Raw genomic sequence first — 23,251 nt, 5'->3', positions numbered from 1 at the left:
ATTACACGTCAGCTTTTTTCAAGTTCTGCTCTAGCAGAAAACATTAGCTACTAAAATTCCAAAGGGTTATGATATTCTTAGCCAAAACAGATTATATAATCACCTATAATTTCATTACAGAAACAGCTTGCAAACCGAGGTCTTCTACTGCTTTGACGCATATGAATCCTTCTACATAAGTGACTGCATGTTTAGAGTCTCAGGTTCTCCTGCTTATGATAGGAATGAATATGTTGCTTTAAGATCCAATTTTCACTGGGTTCCATAGATGAGGCTTACACACTATTGGCTTTGGAAAATTCAGTATTTTATGAAACTAGGAAATACACTGTAAATGTAGTACATTCCTGCATGTCTATTTGCTAGGACAACTACTAAAAATTATGAACTGTAATAAAATCAAGCTGACAATGGGTTTCAAAGACCTTAGTGAGATGCTGTGTGAAATACATGTGTCAATATTAACAGTGATTTCAGAGATGCAAAATGAATTATTTGAACACATCAAAGGTGTGTTCTAGGTGTCCCTTCTTGAGCAAGGGGGTTGAACTAGATGATCTCTAGAAGTCCCTTCCAACCTCAACCATTCTGTGATTCTGTGACATCAAAATTTACATTTCTTGCAGTTTCTCCTTACTTGACTACTTTGAGCTTTTACTCAACATTGCAGACATCAAGATGGGTAAAAAGAAAATCTAAAAGATTAAGAAAGAGCTCCAAATTGTGAACACTCACCAACTTCCTGTGAAGTCTTAACGATACCTAGATTGTCTCTCAGCCAACGAACAACAGCACCAGCTATTGCAACAGATCCCTAAAGGAAAAAAAAAAAATCACTACAAGATCAGGAGAGCACAACTGCCAGCATCATGTTCATTTTTACAGGATTGGAGAGGAGAGGCAGCTGCACCTAGAGTACTCCCAAGAACGCTCACAGCCACAAGCTTCTTGGCAGCCCGAGGTTGTCATGTAAAAATAGCAGCCTGTTATTCAGCATCCCTGAAAAAAGGTTCCTCCCTTCCTTGGAGGGGAGTTACAATGACACTTGCTAGGCAATCCTCTTGCTTTCTCTAATTTAGGTCTTCTCCTGAATATGCGATACTGAGGCCCACTATCCTCAGTCTTCTTTTCTGCCAAATTAAAACTTTTATGCTTGATTTAAAAAATGAGACTCATTATGTGCTTGAGTTGTTCAAATGCTACAGTCTAACTACAAATGCCTAGAAAGAAAAAGAAAAATCAGGCATTGGCCAAAAAGGCCAGCAAAATTCCCACGTTGTCTCAACAAATGGCTCTGAATGCCCCCATCTCACGATGAGATGAATGGCATGGCTCCCATCTCACAACAGAGTCCAAATGGTCTCCTCCACAAGGCAGTCTCCAGTCTCCTAGGCCAAGCTTCAGTGAAAACAGAAGTGGAACTGTATGTTCATTCAAAGCATCGCTATGAGGAGGCAAGGGTGTTTGCTAATGACTTAGTTATTACAGTTATGAGATACAGGTTTGATTAAAAGGAAAAGTTGCATCCATTCTGTCACAAGTGTCTCAGCCACCAGACTGTGGACCCTTGTAGGCTGGATGCAGGAGAAGGGAGTATTGGATACCTTCTGCTGAAGCCATTTCTTCAGACAGCCTAAGTGAGGACGTAGAGAGCACGTGCGTGCCTGAGCACACTGAAGTTCGGATCATTCTCAAGACAGCTCTAACTCTCACTTCAAGAACATAAATTCAACAACAATAACAAAAAACAACAATAGCCCCCCCCCCCCAAAAAAAAATTGATTAGAATGTGGCAAATGGAAGTCCCACTTTCCTTGGGGAAGGAAAATGAAATGAACAGAGCTTTTCACGTTGTACAAGAGTCTGTAATCCACCAATTATTGTCTGGCTGACATGAAAAAATGGGCTCATTTAAAAAGCTCAAGAGCAGCAGGCAATTCAGTAAGTGTGTTTTGAGAGTAACTAATAGATCAAATGCACTAAGCAAGCTAGGAGAAAAAATATTTATTCCACAAATCTCAGTGAAGTTTTGCTGCAAAACAGCTGCTAAGCTGATCTGCGATTCAGAATTAGAGCTTTAAACCCATTAAACCTGAAGTTTAAGAAGTAAATATCCAATTATTTAAATAACTTGGATGTCCTCTGAGTTGTGGAAGGAACTGGGGAACTAGATTCTGTAAGTAAGCACCTAAGTTTTAGTATATCAAAAGTTAATAGATGTTTCTTGTCTCAGAAATTTGATACAGTCTTTAAAAAGTTAGAAATAAAATCCATTAGACTGAATTAAAAAAAAAAGATATCTAATCACAACTTTCACCATAAAAGAGATAGCAGTATTTTTCCCCCCCTTTTTTTAAAAACAATCTTTGCATGCAATTATCTGTGAGATTTGAAGTACTGTGTAATAGAAAAAATATTTTAGCTATCATAGTCTGCAAATATAAATGATGCAATGTAGAAATACATTTATTTAATCAAAAGATTTAGATTGGAGGTAAAGATGGGGTAATCAAAACTACACATAAACCTTGAAGCACTCAAGCTCTAATACAAATCTGCTTAAGTTTCAACACACATCTGAAAATTTTCTCTACAGATAATCAAAAGATACTAGAAAACAGTACCAAAGGATATGTATCATTAATAATATGTATCTAGTAAGACATTTTTTATCACTATAAAAAGGAAGAAATTATCATACTTACTTCTAGTGCATAATAAACAGGTTTGTCTCTGCCCAGTTTGTAAGCTATTGTGGTTAGAAGACCGTGCTCAGAAAACACAGACTAAAAGGGGAAGGGGAAAGAAAAAGTAAGCCATGAGCAGAGGCAGAATAAATAGAAATAAATATATTCAAAATATAATAAACAAGAGACAAAAACTATTAAGAGTTTGAGCAAAATAAATGACCTATAGTTGTTAGTACTATGCACCCAGACAGACTCCTCAGCTAATTCCTGTTTCCACGAATGTGGCCATAAAGCGGTCGCAGTTCTTTCCAGATTCTTAAAAGCAAAGAATGGGGCTTCTTTAGAAGGAGATATGAATAAGAAGGAAGCCTAAGCTTTCCGTTATTTACTACTACTATGACTACTACGGGGAACAAATTGAAAAAGAAACAAAGGGCAGAAACGAAGTAACCAAGTCAAGGAGAAAAGCATATGGGGTTAGTAACAGAACACTCAGCACTTCTTGTGTGATGTTAAGAAACATATGGAGGGAAAGAGTGAGAAATTTGCTATGGAAAGTTCATTTTAGCAACTATGAAATTGAGTCTTAAACAGCTTGCACATATTAATCCAAAATAATGGAAAGTAATAATTTGTTCAGTTTTCCTGTAGCAATATAGTTGACGCTAATGAATTTAAGACTGATTTACAGTAGTATTCAAGTACTTAAAAGAAAATTGTTAAAAACAAGTGAACTGAAAAAACAAACAAACAAAACCAAGAAACTGACCTTCTGCCCTGTATTGCACAGTAAGAAACATCCCGTTCCGTATCTAGAGGCAAAGAAAAGAAAAGTTAAAAACAGTGTGTTTAAAGGATAACCAATTCCTGCAGTTTGGGCATCCATGACTCCACTGCAGAGGATCAAGACACCACTCTTTTTTTCCCCCTGGATGCCATGCACTGCTATTTGATCATAAAACCTTCCTCTACAGGTAGATCCAAATGCAGGCTACAGCTGAAAGATCTAATCCCAGCCATCTCTTCCTGGCTGACAACTTCTTGTCCAGTCACTGGATCAAGGAACATTAGGGCTGAAAACTAAGAGGGTATTCCTCTTTGGTGGCAACGTTTACTTCAGATAAGCTGATAGGAAAGTTACTTTATAAAATAAGGACTGCACAAAATTAAATTCAAACTTTTAAAAGATCAAGTTTAAGAATCTTTGTTCCTGTCACAAGTAAATTTTTTTTAGTAAATATATTCTGATCAAATCACAGAATCACAGAATCACAGAATGGTATTTCTAAAAATTCCATTTTTCTTATTTGAAGGACCATATCATGTGTGTGTATGCATACATGCACACGCAATGTGTGTGGATATAATTTATTAAGAGGAATATAAGAATACATATAAAAATACTCATGATCCACTCTAACTTATTCTAAATAATTGTTTCTTACTATTATTAATGCTCTGAAAAGCAGTAACGTAAAATATTATTGAGAAAATTCTCAATAATATATTGAGGTATATTTGGAGAGAATAAGAGGTAACAGTGTATTACACATAATTTTTTAAAAAAATCTGATATTCAACTATTACTTTTTAATTTAGCTGGATTCTTTTCCAAAGATCTCGTGTGTTATAAATATACTTTCTCACAATATTCATATTTGTTTTATTAAAATGTAAGGCCACTAACTATTAAACTATTAAATCTGTTTACAAACGTAAAAGCTAAAGTGAAAGTTAATTAGAAACAAGCAAAGATTAATGTGTAATTAAATCTGTGAAAGTCCAATACTGCGTGTTTACCTACACGCTCAGTTAAGCACACAATTGTAAATGGAACAGTGAGTCACTTAAACAGAGAGCGCTTCCTCAAATACATGTTCAATTAATCCAGTGCTCTGATTTAACTGATAGGTGTTTTAAACAAGGGACACTAAGAGGTTGAGAACTACGAGGGGGAAAAAAAAAAAAAGCAGATTAACAAATCTTCACATTAAGCTAGACATAGAACCCAAACTAAGCACTGGAACATAAATAAATCCTTCCTATCTAGCAATGCTTTACATTTCTTGTCATTCACATCTATACAACCTAACTTATGTGCTTTCCTTCATACAGCTAGCTTAGGTCACTGATGTTAAATATTAGCAACTGCTTTAGTTTGTGTCTTGCAGAATTTTAGAATGAAAAACCTCTTGTCCCATAGAAATGATTCCTCACAAACACTCCGTTCCAAAATGTACCTTACAATTTAAAATCTTTATTATTTTATATGAAAGTCAGGACATGTTTACTTTGTAGGCCTACACAGTCCAAAGGTAGTGCTGCAGTTATGTGGTAACTACAAACATATTTTGCAGTTAGACTGAAAGAGAACATAGTTAATTCAAAACAGAGCAGTGACTGACCTACTGTTTATTGCAAAACTTCTGTAATAACTTACGTGTTTTTTGCCTGCCCATCTTGAAAACACATTTGTCCAACAAGGGCAGCGGACTGGTCACCCAAACACTGAAAAGAGAGGGATTCTTTAGCAAATGTCTGTGCATGAATCACATGTGTGAACAAGTAACGGGAGCAGATATATTTAATTCTAACTGTAACCTACTAGCAGCGCTCATGTAATTGAAATTGAGGGAAATCTATAGAGACAATGTGTATATTACTACTCTCCTCCGTGTAAGAACTACAAGTGAAAATGAGTCATGCTAGTCATGGTGAACAATTTAAAGAAACCAAAACTAAATTCACTATTTGGATGTATATGATATTTGAAATAACTCAGAATCTGTCCCACATTTCTGGATAATGTGTATCCTCAGCTCACTTTATATATGCAATATGGCTTGATTCCATTTTGTGATGTTACTTGGAGACCCTAAGTTTCCAAAAGAACTATAAAAAACACATAAAAGTTGTTGAGTACACATTTAAATCCAGGCCTTATTTTAGTAACTGAGCAGGTTCTTTACTATTAGCTTATCTTATTAAAAAAAAGTATATAAAGATATAAAGATTATGTATATAATCATCAACTTAATTTGTAGCAAGATTCATCCATGTTAAAGGTGTTTTTCCAGTGAAGACACATTCATGCACTATCAGGTTCTCATGTCAGGATTTGAGTTGAAGCAGAACTCACCCCAGAAATTGGGACACCCGTCAAGGCTCCTGACTTCTGATTTCACAGAAAAAAAAAAAAAAAAGAGAGAGAGAGAGAAAGAAAGAGAGAATTAGTTTTCCAACATTTCAATTTGTAATGAGAAATAATCTACACTTGTATTTGAAAGGAAAATGTGTACCTCAAATGTAGACACAAACAGATGAAACAAGGCCCTACATCATGCAGGAATGGACAGTCATGTAAAAGCAGTGTTTCTAATGTCTGAAAAGTTGCTTTTAAAGTATGTTTACAATAGAAGTGTTTGAATATTGCAAGTCAAATTTCAGGTTTTAATAAATGAAGAATTCCAAACCTACAGGAATAAAGGGTCTAATAGGCAAAAATAGACATAGTGTCAACAGAAACATTTACAAGCTCTGCAACACCACAGTATCATCTTAGTGTGATGACAGTCGTGTATGAAAATGGCACGGACCAATAAATGTAACCTGCTTACCTCTAACAATATCCATAATCTTTTAAAATATCCAGAGACCCTGGAACATTCCTAAGAGGCCCATTCTTTAATCCTGCTCCTATCAACATAGGAACTAAGTCATGTGCTTGGATCACATTTTAAATGTACATGTGAACACACTTGTGCACTGGCTATCCTATTGAAATGCCAGAGCAAAATTTATCTTATAATCACAACTAAATTAGTTAAGTGGCCTCCAAATCAGGGATTTTTTTCTACTTTTCTTTTTTTAAGCAGCAGACCACAAAAGATTTTCACTGAAGCTGCAGATCCTTCAAATTTATCTATATCTATCTATCTATGTAATCTAGTTACTGATATGGAGGCTAACTCAACCCAAGAACAAAAATAAGAACAAACATTTTGCAGTTAACATTTTTTCTACCATCACTTTTGAGGTGGCAAAATCATGGTAGGCAGGACCTAGAAACTTCATTCTTGCAGTCTGTAGATGAATCTCAAAAAGGTGATTTTTACAGTCACCTTTGCTAATAAAATCTCTTTCACTGCTGATAATTTCTAAGAAAAAGTAGGCAGGGGCCACAAGATATATAAGGAGACATTATCACAGGAAAAATGACTTCTGGTAGCAGCATTTGTTTTTCTAAGAATTTAGCACAAACAAGGCAAAAAATAAAAAAAAAAAAAGATTTTTTTTTTAAAAAAACATACAAACAATTGTCTAGGGGAAGTCTGAAGGTGAATCTTTAAGTCAATCCTTTTAAATTAAGCTTATCAAAAGCATTAATTCCTACCTGAACATAGTACGGACTAACTATTCTGCAAGGACTAACTGTCTTTTAGTTAAGATTCAGGATAGGTAACAGTACAGAGCTTTTTTTCTTTTATATCATTTTAAGGAGAAATGCATTGAAGGGAAATAGTGTAAAAAGGAAATAACTCCCTTGAAGTTGAAAGGAGAAAAAAATTAGAAAGGAGGTGGCTTTAACGTCTACAGGGAAGCAAAGAAGGGTCACTTCAGCAACACTGTTCAGCTCAGGTGTACATCAGACTTCAGCTTAATGCACCTCATGCCTAAAATACTAAAAAATACAAAGCAGGAAAAACTTATGGGTATGCTTGATATCACCTTATAGTTCTTGAAATAGCTTTTGTTAAAACCATACTGTACAGAAAAATAGGCTTAGAATAGCATGCAGTCTACGGCAAGCTTAAAATGTGAAAGTGAAAAATAGTAAAGTGACTAGAAAAAGCAATTTTAATAATAGACACTTAATTTTAAAATACAGCATATTAAGTCCCATATAGAATTTCTTTCAAATACTAAGACACGCTTTTTAAGTTACATTCTTGCAGTAGGTATCATAAGAAATCTATACCCTGTCAATCTTTACCTCTTTCTGTAATTTGCTTCTCTGTGGAACTGTGACAATGCATTTTCAGTGAAGGCATGCATGTGCATTTCCAGTAATAATCTTTTTTTAATTTTTATTCTAATTTTAATGAATTGGATTTAATGCAAATGAGTTTATAAATGCATTAAAAATACATTCATAGAACCAGACAACCAACATTCATTAACCAGTGGATGTATTTGTGACTTCATTGTAAGAGGAAACATTCAACATCCTGCAACTTAAAGTAAACATATAAACAAACATTACAGTTAAGAAATATCCTTGAAATGAGCTCCAATTTTAATGTCTCACATTTGGATATACTTGCCAAATTTATTGGCCTAGAAAATGTGGTTTTACTTATCCTCTCATCAGTGGAAATGCACAGTATCTGAACAGAATGAGTGAGATATGGGAGGTCTGCCTAAATGAAAGCCACTACTCACCAGGCTAGGACAGATTTTCTATAGTCAGGGAAAAAAAAATAGATGGGTGGAAAAAGGGAAGAGAAATAAAAGTTCATATTTACCAAATTTACCACAAGCAGCTATTTTGTTTCATTTGCCATGTAGCTTCATTTTGCATTTGCCTCATTTGCTCAGCCTAACACAATTCTTCCTAATCCAACTCTTCACATTACCAGAAGTCAACTATGATTCCTACCAGCATCTTCATTAACAGACTAGTAAAAATACTTCAAGTTTATATGTTAGAATTACATTGCACATAAAAGTCTCATAATTTATCTTAACTACAAAATGTTTGCATGTACTTTTCAAGTATTCAGGATAACAAAAATATAAGGACAAAAAGAATTTCTGCTCCATAAAATCTCAATATCCATAATATTCTATTCTTATGCCTTTACCTAGTCAAAGAATACGTTACATACCACAGCATCAGAAGAGTTGATGCTCTAAACAAGTAAACCTGAGACCTCGACCCCATGACAATTCACTTTTAAGTAATATTCGTAGCTGCGTGGAAAGCAGCAGGATTAAGAAAATATCACAATGCTCTAAAAGATTTTAAAGTGACTTGCTATACAAATATACACTGCAAGGGGAATTTATTTTTCAAAAAAAAAGGCAATCAAAGGTGTCACTTGTGATTTCACAGTCCGTGTAAGCTAAATCTTGCCTTCAGTTATGTGGAATTGAGACATTGCACATCTTGTCTAGTTTTCTCAGGCAGTGAAGACTTCCATAGCAATTTTCATCACCTCTATGAATATTTCAGTTGCACAAGAAGCATAAAGATTGTGCCTTACTTACAGAAATCTCATTACTTTTAATCTACTGATTAAACTGTAGTATGACTTCTACATTCTGCCTGATAGTTTCCAAATCAGCAAATATTTGACAACAAAAATATTTTTTTTAGTCTTATCAGAATCTCTCACAACTTGTTTTGCCTATTTGATGGAATAGAAAACAACAAATTTTCACCTCCTGGAGTACTGCACAGCAATAGAAAATGACACAATAATCATGAATCAAGCAATACTGGTCTAGAAAATGGCATAAGTTTTTCTTTATGCTAATTCTGCTAAGATATGGTTTTATCTTTATGAGATTAACTTCATGTACAAATGAAAAAAACAAACAAACAAACCAAAAAAATACATACCATCAGGCCATAAATCTCAGAAGAGCTTCGTACTTTTGGAAGTATTTCCATAGGAATATCAAAAAACCTGAACACAATGCAAAAATGCAAGTCATGTATACAACTACTGCTAAATCAGAAAACAGTTTGCATTTTTTTTCTTAAATAAGTTAAGCTAAAATATAAAAGTTACCTACAATGGTAACCTTGATTTCTAGAGTTTAATCTATGACTGCCTGCTTCTCCACTTTTTATAGTACCCAATACTGAATTATTAAGTAAAATAGTATATATTTGAGTATTTTGAAGAAACTCTTCTTTCCAACTCTTCTTTGTGGGAAGTAATTCCTCTTACAACAATATCTTTATAATATTTTTATTGGTAAACCTAAACTTAAAATCCTACAGACACTATTGTAGCAACTGTCTTACACATTAGGCTGTTAAATAAATAAAGGAGAAAAAATAATCAATTTTTTTCCCGTTACCAGGCTGTTATCCTTTCCATGAACTAGCCTTCCAGCTACAAAAACAACAACAAAAAAGGCTCTTCTGTCTTAAATACGTTTGATAGTGGTAGTCTGAGCATTTGGAGGCAACAATAAACCTTAATTATTAATGGTAACAATAAATAAAATAATAATTGCTGATCTTAAACTAGACAAGATTCTTACTATTATTGTTCCTTAAAAGTATTACTTATTAAATTTATTAATGAAAAAATGAGCATACTGGCAGAGTTCAGGATCCCAGTCCAAGGAATGAATGTTGAAGAGCATTGTTCTACTGGCATTGGTTACATCTGTGCAGTGAACACCTCCATTCTTCCCACCTGTCAAACTCTGAATAAGCATATTAGCAGTATGAGTCAGGAAAAGTTACAAGTTTACATCAACAAAGTTTCAAAAAGTTTTAAATTTGCAAAGCTCTAAATTCAGTTCTAAACTTTGCTGGTTTCACAACAACTAAAGAGACAGACCTAATCACAGAATCATTGTGGTTGGAAAAGACCTTCAGGATCATCAAGTCCAACCTTAAGTCCATCACCCCCATGCCTGGTAAACCACATGCCTAAGTACCTCATCCACAAGTTTCTTGAACACTGCCAGGGATGGTGACTCCCCCACCTCCCTGGGCAGCCTGTTCCAATGCTTTATCACTCTTTCCATGGAGAAATTCTTCCTATTGTCTAACCTGAACCTCCCCTGGCACAACTTGAGGCCATTTCCTCTTGTTCTATTGGTAGTTATTCTGGAGAAGAGACCAATCCCTCACTACAGCCTCCTTTCCGGTAGTTGTAGAGAGTGAAAAGGTCTCCCCTGAGCCTCTTCTTCTCCAGGCTAAATAACCCCAGCTCCCTCAGCCGACCCTCCGTGTGGTCTGTGCTCCAGCCCCTTCACCAGCTTCACTGCCCTGATATAACGGAACAAAAACATGAGAGACGGAAAAAAAATCATAGAATTTAAAAAGTTTGTACTGAAGAGACAGCATGATTAGTAGGCATCACTACAGTTACAGTGCTTTTACTGGAACTGTATCATTCTGCCTATAAGATCTGCTAAAAAATGGTCTTATTTAGTGAATGCTCTTGTAAAAACTAAAGACAAAAAATACCTTTTTTAAAATAAAGACTAAACTAAACTACTAAACTAAACAACTAAATTGTTCAGAAAACTGAAATTGTTTGTGTCTGAACTAAAATTGTTCAGAAGATTATGGTAGAATATGTTAAAAGCAGCAGGTAAATGCACAAATTTAGTTTCTGCCTGTCTCCACCAGAAAATGCTTTGCTAGGAATATGAATATGATATGGTCAATGGTAAACCATAAAAAAAAGAAAAAAAGTGGGAATAAACTCATAAATACATACCCATATAAGCCATGAATCAATAGTCCCAAACATAGCTCTCCCATCATCAACTGCTTGCTTAATCTCTTCCACATTATCCAAAAGCCATCGAAGTTTCACCGCACTAAAGTAAGTGCTAAGCGGAAGACCAGTCCTAAACTATAAAATTAAAAAATAAAAAAGTGAAGACCATGTAAGCAACTATTACAGTTATATATGAAAATAGTAGGGAAAAAAAGTGAAAAAGCTCACAGAATTTACACAATCTTGTTTTCTAAATAAGCAAAAGGCACACGATATGTAAGCCTGAAAATATCAAAACCAAACCATTAGCACATTAATGGCCAAAGATCAAAGCTGATTCAAACACAGGTCAAAGACCATTTACATGGAAACAGTTGTTTGCAGAAGTCCTATCTTATCTAAGATAACTCCATATGACTAGGCAACAAACAATGATGGAGAGAAAAAAAAAAAAAAAAAGAGCAACACAATACAGGAAAGATGGAATTTGTATTCTACTTTTACTTAAAAGGCAAATAGCTTTATATGCTTTTTGACAACCATTTCCTGCCTATGCTCACTAAGCAAAGAATTATTACACCATTTTGCAAGCATTTATCTTCCAAATATATATATGCATATGTGTATAATTACTTTTTATAAGATATTTCCCTATTTGCAAATTGATTGCAATTAACTGTAAAACAGATATATAATGAGGAAAGAAATTATATATTTACATAAATAAATAGATTTTTAGATCAGATTTTTTGTACTCGCTCCTAATTTTTTGGAGTGATATCATCACTGAACAAGAATCACATAATTAAGTCTTGCTGACAATTACCCTTTCAATTTCTCTAGTGAGCTACATAGGAAGAGTGTTCAATTTATCTCAAGGAAAATAAAAATAGATATAGTCTTAAATTTGTGTATTGTACGATGCATGTTTTATTATTATATGACAAGTTAAGAAGGGATTGAAAGCTACAACAAAGCACATCACTTTGTTACATGGAATTTTAAGCACACATCTTATAAAACCATTATATACTATAGCAGTAAATGTTCAGCTACTAATTAATTTTTCTGAAACATATGTTACCTTAAAAAAGGATTTATTTTTTCCTGGGATTCTTTTCAGAAGGCGTTCAACTGTTGACTGTGTTCTCAGGTCAAGCCACACTAAAAGCCCAAATAAAATTAATTAATCAAATCCTTTAGTATATGAACAGTGACATTTATGAGCTCCTCCTATAAACTCCTGAAGTTCGTATCAGTAGACTCTTGTCTTTATTTTTTACTTTTAAATAGCTGAAAGAATGGTACAATTGCCCTTGCATACTTAATGGATTGCTGTGAAAATTAAAAACAGTCAAGATTCATTCTATTTAGAAAAACAAATTATTTCATAAATCCAAACAGGATTTCCACATTTATGAGCTCCTCCTATAAACTCCTGAAGTTCGTATCAGTAGACTCCTGTCTTTATTTTTTACTTTTAAATAGCTGAAAGAATGGTACAATTGCCCTTGCATACTTAATGGATTGCTGTGAAAATTAAAAACAGTCAAGATTCATTCTATTTAGAAAAACAAATTATTTCATAAATCCAAACAGGATTTCCACGTAATAGGTTATATATTCTTTTCCTACCACAGTGTAAACAAATGACTAACTATACCTTTTAGTTTATAGCAGATGAATGTCAAAATTAGAAAGTTAAAACAAACACCAGGTTGATTATTTACTATTACTATGAAAACTTTGAACTAAAGCACTAAAACAGTTATCAAGGCACAGCTTGGCATAAAGTAGTAAATAACATACATTTGAACATGAAGAGTCCTGCTCTTTTAATGATACTACACTAAACTAAATTATCTAGTATTTGCATGGGCTAAGAGCGCAAACCCAGACAATTACCACTTCTCTGCTGATAAAATCTGGAAAAGCCACAGTAAATTAAAAATGCAAATCCAAGTCAAGAAGTATTCATTATATTTACTTAAAATGTTTTGTTGGTTGGTTGGTTTTTTGTTTTCCATTTACGTTAAATCAAAGGTAAGCTCCTGAGAATTTGGTAAGCTCCTTCATTTAAAAGGAGGTGATTGGCATAAGTTCGAGCTTCATTGCATGCTAATGATGCACAAAACCCCTCAAGGCCTTGCCTTTTTGTTAAAAGCCTATAAAACGATTTATTAATCCATTCAGTAATAACTGTAACAAATAGGCCCTAATTGCACCTGCTTATACAAACTCAGAGCTTATGAGAGAGATGACCAAAACCAAAGCAGTTAGTAGGAAATCTGCACAGAATCAGAAAAGCATTTTTCTGCAACACGCTCACTTGACAATATTTCATATTCAGAAAGTACAGTAGTTACCAATGGCATTATAAAGGGGTTCGCCCGTCGTCTTGTCCCAAACCACTGTCGTTTCTCTCTGATTGCTGACTCCAATGGCTTCAGGACAAAACAGAAAGAAGGATCCTTTTCAGAAGGTTTGTTTTCCCCTTTTGAGGGGCAAGGAGGGCAGGGTGGAATGGAGAGGAGGGAGGAACAGGTAAGGAGAAGAGGAAAGTAAACGGGAAATAAAATGCTTCCAACTTTTTCAAGTTATAGTCTAGAAATATTACTTTTAAAACCACACCAACACCATCTGGTGCTTCTTAACTCATGTGCTTTGCATATATATATATACACACACTATATATAGACAAACACACACGCATATATATATGTCCCTCTCCCTCCCTCTCCCTGATTTTGCCACAAAAATGACATGGAAACAACACTGACAGTGAAATTAGTTTTTGTAGATTTTGCATTGCTCAAATGCATGAAGGACTTCTCAAGACTGTAACAGCTAACATTTTTTTCTGAAGGCACAGGATGTTGCCACCTTTCTATGCATTGACTTCTTAAAAGTAGCGAATCTGCTTTGCTCAGCCATAAGCATGTTAAAGCCCTCAGTTGCCCTTAAGTGCTAGAAATACCTTTTATGTTAGTGATGTCAATGTTCAGTTGTTGCAGTTTCTCACAGGTCTTTTCTACACATTCATGGACTGATTTTAAGATTTCCTTTGGATCTTGTTCTACCCATCTTGAACAAAGAGTAAACATCAGTTAATAGATTAAAACAACAACAAACAGAAGATGCATTTAAGACAAAGAAGGAAAGTTTCCAAGTCTGAATGAGAACCAGCTGAATATTTGATGCAATTATAGTTACAAACAATGTTTTACATATCCAGATAAGGTATGATGACTTCCAAAATCCTTTTAAAGGCTAAGCTGTATTTTCACAGCAAAAATGTCTGCAGAAAATAGAAAATTTAGTTTTGCTTTGTTTCCATACAGAGGGTTTCATGGGTAAATCCTAGGTCAATTAAGTACACAAAAACAAAACAAAACAAACAAAGAAAAAAACAAGCAAACTAAGCAAATTTCAAAGCAAAAGAATATGATTAAACTGTAGGAATGGCCACTGTTCCACTTTAAAAAAGACTGGCAAGGACAGGTTAATCATTGGTCAGTGACTTAAATCTAAGTAATTTTAGTTTTCTGGCTTAAGAGCACGTACTGGATATCAATATACTTGTTATGCCATCTTTCCTGTTTTGCAGTCTTTTATAGCAATATCATGGTCTTGATTATTCAGCAACTTCAGTTTTAATCAATCATACATGAAATTAAGAAAGTTCTATTGAAAACAAAAGGAGAGAATTCATACCCTTCCTTGGGGAATTTCTGTTGAATCTCAACTTGATGGTGACTCAAGAGCTCTGCTGTCTTTGCATTAAAAACCTGTAAATGGACCACACATCTGAAATTACTATGAACACAAAAGTTTAAAGAGCAAAAAAATAACACTAGTTCTATTCAAAAAACAGAGCAAGTGATAACTGATAGTTGTTTTTCTTGTCTATCACCACTATCAACAAAAAGCCAAACATACATTTAATCTTTGTTTAGATATATTCATTTTTATGTTTAAGTGAGCAAAGAATAGTCTGGTAAAGCTTTTGTCAATTATAACCACTATGTTTTCTTGATGGACTGGAAAAGCACCACATTTTTTTTCTTATGGAGATTATAAAAACTGTCCTCATTACATATTTTGGAACTTATCTCTGTTAGTAACATACTGGCTCCTAGTTACAATACCGTTAATCTAGTCCCTGCTCTGACACTGATGTTACAGCTATGCTGTGTTCTGGCTTATTTCTCTTTTAGGACAAGTGATTTGAAGAGACAATCACACGTGACCTGAAACGGCAGAGGGAACCAAACTGCAATGAAAGAAGAGGTACCTAGGCAGAACCCGGTTTCTTTTGAATCTACAAATACTGAGCTCATGAAAAATCTGACAGGGAAAAACCTCCGTGCAACATCACAATGCATTAAAAAAAAAAAAAAGAGAGAGAGAGAAAATACAATATCAACTATATCATCCAACTTGACTGCACAGGTGTTACTGTCTTTTCTGGACTTCATTGGCAATGCTTTTTTCAATCTAGAAGTTGTAGGAATTTCTCTCAAAGCTTTAAAACCATAAATTCTTGATTTAATTTAGATAGTCTAACTTTCAGAACAATTGCAACCAAGTAGATAATGAAGTTCTGATTCTTTCATTTCTTTGAAGCTTTAAAGAACATCTTTAAAGTGAACCTTTACGGTTTATAAATATTTTAGCAATACATATATACAGAGTGTGAGACCTGCAGGTGACCCAGGCTGAAGCTCTGGCACAATCAGGCTTTTTAAGCCTCCTCCGGAGCAAGCTGTTCCAACAGGGGTAAATTATGAGCAGAACAAATAACAGTGCCAACGCACAGACTTTTCATGTCCATGGAGCATACCTAGGTAAACATGATACCAACCACAAACCAACCACAAAGTTTTAACTTCCTCCACAAAAGCAGCAGACACTCCCAGCACCTAGGGCAAGGGATTAGAAAGTTTCACTGAGAACAATTCTGTGCTCTGTATCGATACTAGAATTGCCACGCACAGACGAAAGCTGCAGGTGACTGACATGGAAACCTAAAAGAAGAGTGTAAAAGAAATGGGGAATAAACAAACAAATTAGGAGCCCTCCAAGAACCTGTTATCAAAAATAGATGTAAAACAAAAACTCTCCTTGTTTCTTTCTGACAGTGGTGAAAAAGGAGAAATGGAGAAAATAAGTAGGAGCGATTCAGAGGCCAACAAATGCTTTCTGAAACAGGTTTGAACTCCATGTCTGTCACTGCTTTTCTTCTTTTCGTATTTATTATGAGCTGGTTCCAGATTATGATTCTGATCTCTCACTTCTTGTAGAAAAGGAAACAAAGTTGTTTTTGTCCTGTTGCGTGAGCAGCTGCCATACAAGGATGGCCTGTGCCTTTTGAACCTGTAGAGCTATTTTGCAACAGAATTGATGGGAGAAAGAAAGTTTAAACAGCTACAGATGCATCTCTGCTCAGTTATACTGTATGTAAGTGAACAGACAAGACAAATGGCAGCTCATTTAATTCCATTTCTATGCAGGGACTCTGATGTAACACACGGCATCTTATGAATGGATGCAATAGTTGAATGAATGAATAGTTGAATAAACTGAGTATTTATCATCCTAGTGAAAAATCGTTCAGCCCAATCAGTTGTAGCAATTTTCAAAGAAGGTGGCTTACAGAGAAGCATGAGAATCACAGAAGTGATGCAAGAGAGGAAGTAGTAGTGAAAAAATAGGAACAACATCACATAGGTTTTAAAAGTAACTATTGATGACTTTCAAACTTTGTCATTCAGGATAGTCATGTAACTGCCTGCAGAAAAAACATTTCTGTTAGCCTGTGCTGTCTCTTCCTAAGTTTATGTTAAGCTGAAACAGTTAAAGTTCTGCCGGAAAACAAGGTTAGAGAGCGAGTTTAGAAATTGCACAGAAACAACCCAATTAGGGGCAGGCTGATAGGTGGATGATAATTCAACCTTTGTTTTTTAACTAGGATTAGCAGATAGTCGGAATTCTGAAGAAGCACAGTTTAGCAAGGAATTGCTTCTAATTGTGGGAAGAAAAGAGCAAAGCTGCATTACCTTTTAGGCAATAAGTGTTAAAACCTAACAGGCAGGGAAAGGTTACAGCACCTACAGTATTTGTTAACTTTTATCGTTAACTACACAATCAATTTTGTTTTTCTAAAAGACGGAGCTACTTCAGAAGATGAGCTGAGTGGATTCCCATCTTAAGGATGAGCACATAGGATATCATTTTTTTTTCATAACTAAAAGCCTTTTTCTGTTTATTTAAAAGAATGGTTATAGTGTGCTGTAATTTCACTGGATACGTTTCTTCTGCAAACAAAGAAAAAACGAAAAGAAGTGCTCTACTGCACTGGAAAAAAACACCCTCTGTGGAGGCTGCCTGAGCTAGAGTGTAGACTGCTGCATATGTACTTCAGCACTCACACAAACAGGTCAATCTGTGCTCTTCCAAGTTAAAATGCCAGAAAAACTACCCAGCAAACATCCTTCAAGAGACCAGACAGTGGTTCACCTGGCCATTAGCTCCCGACCACAATATTTTTAGCAAGAGAGGAGGAAATTACAATGGATTTTTACGATATGATTCTTGAATGTGGCAAAAACCCAGCTTTATCAAAGAAAAGTTGAGATCTCAAAAATAATAACTTTTTTTTTCAAAAGCAAGTAGTGTAGTAAAGAAGAGATTCAAATTCATGCCCCTGAGGAAAGAGGACAGCATAGGGAAAGTATGTGTTATGTGTCAAAGAAACAGACAAAGGATAAATAAGGAGCGAAAGTAACAGAAATATTCTTTAATTTCTGATGTTTTCAAAACTACTTGTCATCTATGCTCATACCACATAAACTGGAGAATTTCACAAAACTTAGTTTATGTCCAGACGGAATCACAGAACAATTTATGCTGGCAGTACTCCCTAGAGGTCATTTGAGCCACTGCTCAAATAGGGCTGAACTAAGATAGACCAGGTTGCTCAGAGCCTTTTCCAGTCAAGGGCCGAGTATGTGCAAGGATGGAAAGTCCACAGCCTCGCTGGGCTCCTGTTCTCATCTTTGACCTCCCCATAATAAAGACTTTCTTCCTTGTATCTATTTGTTAGCTCCCTTGCTTGGACCTCTGTTCAGAGCCAGTTGCCTTTTATCCGTGCACCTCTGTGGAGAGCCTGGCTGTTCTCTCTTCAAACCACCGCTGGCTCCTTGGAGACATCAATTACGTCCTCTCGTGAGCCTCTCCCAGGCTGCACAAGCCCAGGTCTCGCAGCCCCTCCTTGCAGCCTGCGGACCGTGTTAGTGACCCTCCTGGACCAACTCCGCTTCTTCAGTCCCTTCCTTGTTCTAAGGGGACAAAACAGGACACAGGGGATGCTAGTTCGCAAATGCCACCTAGCTGGGAATAGCTACTGCCTGTCATGTGCATCTGCCGATGCGGTCAGTCTTCACTACCAGCCAAGACACAGGGCTGACAGCTTCACCCAGCTACCCAGCAGGGTCCCAAGAGCCGTTCTGCAGCCGGCTTGTCCCCTCTCTGCACAGTTGCAGGGGGTTCCTCTGCCCTAAGATTTAAATTCAACTGTGTTGAGAACCACAACACTTCATCACACATCACAACCTTCTCACTCTGTTGAGAAGTTTCTGTCAGGCCAATCCTCCCACTTGAGCTCCAGTCAGCTGCTCCCTGCAAGTTGTTGTCACTGGCTAACTTGCTGAGAGTGAATCCAGGCTGTTAATGAAGATATTCACCCCTCCCTGAACAAACCCCAAGCAACACACCGAATAAGCCCCAAGGAACACACCAAACAAACTGACAACCTTTAACACTACCCTTTATCCCCAAAGGACTAGGCAGTTTTTCACCCACACGTCTTGAATCCTAATCAACATCATATGCCCCCTCTGTCTTAAAATCTGTCTGGGGGTTGAACGGTATTACTGATGATAACACCTTAATAATACTCAAAATACATACATGTTAACAGACATACAAAATAAACAATAACTTCATGTGTTTTTTGGCACAGACACAATGATGAAAATGACTGAAAACGAAAAAGAAAAAAATGCACATACAGAACAGCGGGAAAGACGTGCAGAACAGCTAACCAGTAAAAGATGCAGAGGTAACAGGAGAGCCAAGGAAACAGCTCACACTGAAAGATGAGCGTGTTACATTTCAGCAAAGAATATTTCAGAAGAAAGGTTCTTTTCTAACTGTAGCAATCTCATTCCAGTGCAGACTTTTCCTGGAAAATACATTAGTCATTTTCTGAATGACTGACAAAATTGGTAATAATCACTGCACACCTTAGCCAGTTCTACCCCCGTGTTATGATTTTAATTGAGAGATAAAATATCTTTTTTTTTTTGCTCAAATTCACATAGTTTTATAATCATAATAGATTGATCACATGGACAGATTTAAGAGAGTGCTGCATTTTGAAATGAGAGAAACTGAAAGGAATGCAAAAAGAAATGAGAAGAGTAGCAGATATTAAACCCTTAAAAAATTAACATCTCATTCACGCGAGTCTCTGAGACCTCCAGTAGAGCAAATATATCTTATACAGAGAGAGGATAAACCCATGTATATATGAGCTATATAGTCTATGATATAGAAATATATAGTCTGTGACAAATATACACTACCTACTATAAAAAATCCTTGGTAGAAGAGTTTATAGAAAGAATTTCAGTGTAAATTTAAAGCTTGCAGTGTCTCTTTAAGTCATACTAGTGCTATCCTTTTAGTGTAAGAGAAAAGATAACCCAGCTGTATATATGTAAAGCAAATACAATTTTATCAGCATGTGTTTCAGGGAGCTTTTATATATACATACATACATATATATACATGCATATATATACATACATATATATATATATTTTCCCCAAAAGGCCTTGTCACTGGCATCCAAGATAGTTGGCTGGTGTCATTTGTCAATTTGGTGCTTCTCTCCACCCCCAGATCTCTGCTTTGTCATTTGACAATCCCATGAAGGTCGTGATATTGAGTAATAATGGTAACACAGGTCAAGAAGATATTCTGGCCCCCTGCCTCATGAAAGCAAATGCCACATGGGAGAAGTGCTAAGAAAACAGCAAGGACAAATCAAGAAAATCCTTTTTTTTTTTTTGGGGGGGGGGGAGCAGGGAGCAGGGGGGGAAGGACATTTGGCAGCATTTCTATTCAGCTATTTGCACAGCTTCTTTCCACTTTGTGCAATCGAGCAGCAGTGGGAACTACAACCCGGATCCAAGTCAACCTCCCATGACCTACAGACTGGCAGACAGGACAGCACGTGTGGAGATTTGCGAGCAGGCTACATAGCGCGTTTCATGCGCAGCATCACCCCTATCACGGCCTATCGCAGAACATGGAAACAAGCGACCCCTTCACCCGAGGCCTGTTAAAGGAGGCCGCCTCCCGCCCCGCAGCGCCTCAGCAGCCCCTCTCTCACGGGCGGCCCCAGCTCCGCCGCCCGCGCTCCCGAGGCCGTGGCCTAGGGCCGGGCAGCGCCGGAGGGGCCGCGCGGCTGGAGCAGCGGGACGGCGCCTTCCCCGCCCGAGCGCCCTGCCCGCCGCCCCCCGCAGCGGGCGGGAGCCCCGCGGCGGCCGCGGCCACCCCCGCGGGGATGCGCAGCGGCGGGAGCGGCGGCTCCCCCGGACCCCGCGCCTTGCGGCTCACCAGGAAGCGAGTGGAGCTCGTGCCCTGGTCGATGGAGCCCACGAGCGGCCCCAGCACCATGCGGTCGGAGGCGGCCATGAGCGGCGCGGGCGGTCGCGCCCGCAAGGGCCGCGGGAGCGCGAGGAAGCGGCGGGCGCCGGCGGCGCGCGGCTCGCGGGCGGGCGGGGAGCCGGGGGGCGGGGGCGGGGCCGCCCGGGGGGCGCTGCCGCGCGCCCGGCGGCGCCGCAACCAATAGGCGCGCGGGGCGCGGCGGGGGCGGAGAGGCGGGCCAATGGGGGCACGGGGAGGGGGCGGGGCCGGGGAGGGGGCGGTCCCACGTGACGGTCGCCGGCGGCCGTTGGGGGTGTGGCGGGCGGGAAGCGCCGCCGGGCTGAGGGGAGGGCGGGCGGCGCGGGGCGCTCGGCGGGGAAGGAGCGGAGCGGGGCGGGGGTCCTGCCGGGGCGCCTCCGTGGGCGGGCGGGGCGGTAAGAGCGTCCGCGGCGCGGACATCGCCAAGGAGACACTCGAGACTTGTGAGTCACCCTGCTCAGAGCCGTGACGTCGGCTCTGAGAAACGTTAGCAGCCACGAAAGGGGGTGGTCCATCTTCCGGAGCTCCGCTGTGCATCAAGCAGGAATATTTAATATTTATTAAATAAATAAATAAATAAATAAATGGACTCTCTTTTAAATTGCTACATGTTGGTAACTAGTGCTGCAAGAAAAACTGCTAGTGTTGCAAGAACCATGGCAGAATTGCAAAAGCTGATAATGCTGGCTAAATTAAACAATAAGTTAACTAGGGAAATGTTGCAGTGAAGCGACCTCCTCTGTCTCCAGGGAATAGATTTTTCTTTGTCCCAGCTCCCCATTAGCGGTAGCTGTCGAAACTCATGGTATTTTGCAGACGCTAGTGTCTCATAAGCAGGATCTGACTGCTGCTGCTTAGTAGAATTTTATGTGATATCTGATTCATCTCTTCTGACAGACCTTTTTTATTTTTTTAATACTTCAGCAAGTATGCAGGAGCCGTGGTATGGGTGCTAGCAATGCCACCTGTTAATGCATTATAGATGGCAAGTGACTTAATTGCAGCCTGTAATTAACTACATGGGAGCTCAGTTTTGGTAGCAGATCTGAGGTTGTTAATATAAGTCCCAGAAAAAGTGTGTTTTCTCTTATGCACTCTTGTGTACGCAAATGTATTTGTGTACAAATTGTACACAACTATAATTGTGCATACACTTGGGTGTATTCTACGCTTGTTAAAACATACCATGCAATGTTTTGAACTTATTTTAACTCCAGATAGACACAGCAAGGAGAGCTTGAAGTCTCCAAGCATACAGAGAGGGAGGTAACAATACCATGACTGATACTTATGTGTGAAATACTACCCCACCTATGTAAAATTTATAAAGAACATGGAGTTACAGAAGCTTTCAGCTAGGTACAACTCTGTCATTTGCTTGGGTTTGTTTGTAGCAGCGTCTGTGTGTCACAGATCTAGAACGGGAATGTTACCTACCTATGCCATTTCCGTAATGAGAGGCCATCACTCAAGCAGGTGTGTCAGAAGGATTTTAGCAGATATTGTATAACAAAATGTATAGAGTCGGAGAGCGGCTCATCAGACAACAGTGTATCCTTTATTCATTGACATTTCTCATTCAGTGTTTGACGAGAATACTCCTTTCCTGCGGTACTTGATTTTCGATACAGGAAAGTTATTATTTGCAGAGTTACTAGTGGGCGCTCTTCCAAGGAAGTTGTTTGCAGGGGAGGGAAGGGTGGAGCTAAGGGCATACCTTTCCCTTAAGGTGATATGAGGCGGTACAGTGCTGAGGTAATTTTGAATGAGTTATCTCAGGGTACCTAAAATAGTACAAATATTGTTCCGAGCTTATTTATTCTGCCTCTTATTCAGATCTACCTGAGAAAAGTCTACAAAACACAGTACACATCTTAAATAATGAGCTGTTTTGTTCGCTTGCAGAAGTTGAAGAAAATAATCAAGCCAAATAATTTCTAGTAAGTAAGGTTAGGATCTTTGTATAAATTAGTGTTTATGATACAGTATGTTTAGTGTTTATAATACAGAGAGTGGTTTTGGAGATTAAATATAATAACAATAGAGATTTTGAGCCTGGAAGAAATAGCAGAGACCTTCATTGACTCTACAGAATCTAATTACACCAAAGTTGAATTTGGTTGCCCAAAATATTACGTTAATGGAGATTGAATTGCTGCAAATGATACTCCTGTCCCACAGGCAGCTTTTTGACTGAATGAATTTGTATGGAAGTTTTTCTCATCTCTGAATACAATCCACTATATATATATATATGTATATTTTTGGGGGGAGGGCGAGAGAGGAAGAGGGGCAAAGCCAACATACTGCATTTTTCTTTTTTTTTTT

General features: G+C 37.7%; 1 protein-coding gene across 1 annotated transcript in view; it reads right to left on the bottom strand.

Moving 5' to 3' along the window:
- Window positions 1–20,941, bottom strand: part of GK (glycerol kinase) — a 31,529-nt gene extending 10,588 nt beyond the window's left edge. Inside the window, exons 1-14 of the mRNA XM_088521953.1 lie at window positions 20,855–20,941; window positions 14,882–14,955; window positions 14,145–14,251; window positions 13,534–13,611; window positions 12,252–12,331; window positions 11,165–11,302; window positions 10,027–10,136; window positions 9,316–9,382; window positions 8,133–8,150; window positions 5,830–5,865; window positions 5,131–5,198; window positions 3,460–3,502; window positions 2,706–2,786; window positions 736–814 (exon numbers count right to left, since the gene is read on the bottom strand). Of these exons, the coding sequence (XP_088378079.1) occupies window positions 736–814; window positions 2,706–2,786; window positions 3,460–3,502; window positions 5,131–5,198; window positions 5,830–5,865; window positions 8,133–8,150; window positions 9,316–9,382; window positions 10,027–10,136; window positions 11,165–11,302; window positions 12,252–12,331; window positions 13,534–13,611; window positions 14,145–14,251; window positions 14,882–14,955; window positions 20,855–20,932 (1,057 nt within the window). The 5' untranslated portion in view covers window positions 20,933–20,941. The remainder of the gene's footprint in view (window positions 1–735; window positions 815–2,705; window positions 2,787–3,459; window positions 3,503–5,130; window positions 5,199–5,829; window positions 5,866–8,132; window positions 8,151–9,315; window positions 9,383–10,026; window positions 10,137–11,164; window positions 11,303–12,251; window positions 12,332–13,533; window positions 13,612–14,144; window positions 14,252–14,881; window positions 14,956–20,854) is intronic.
- Between the last annotated feature and the right edge of the window lie 2,310 nt (window positions 20,942–23,251).

This window comes from Tinamus guttatus, unplaced genomic scaffold (assembly GCF_059628265.1).
Source record: "Tinamus guttatus ecotype Peru unplaced genomic scaffold, ASM5962826v1 Tinamus_guttatus_pri_ptg000008l, whole genome shotgun sequence".
Lineage (NCBI taxonomy): Eukaryota > Metazoa > Chordata > Aves > Tinamiformes > Tinamidae > Tinamus > Tinamus guttatus.
Note: the sequence above shows the minus strand (reverse complement) of the source record. Positions and strands in the feature narration are given on the sequence as shown.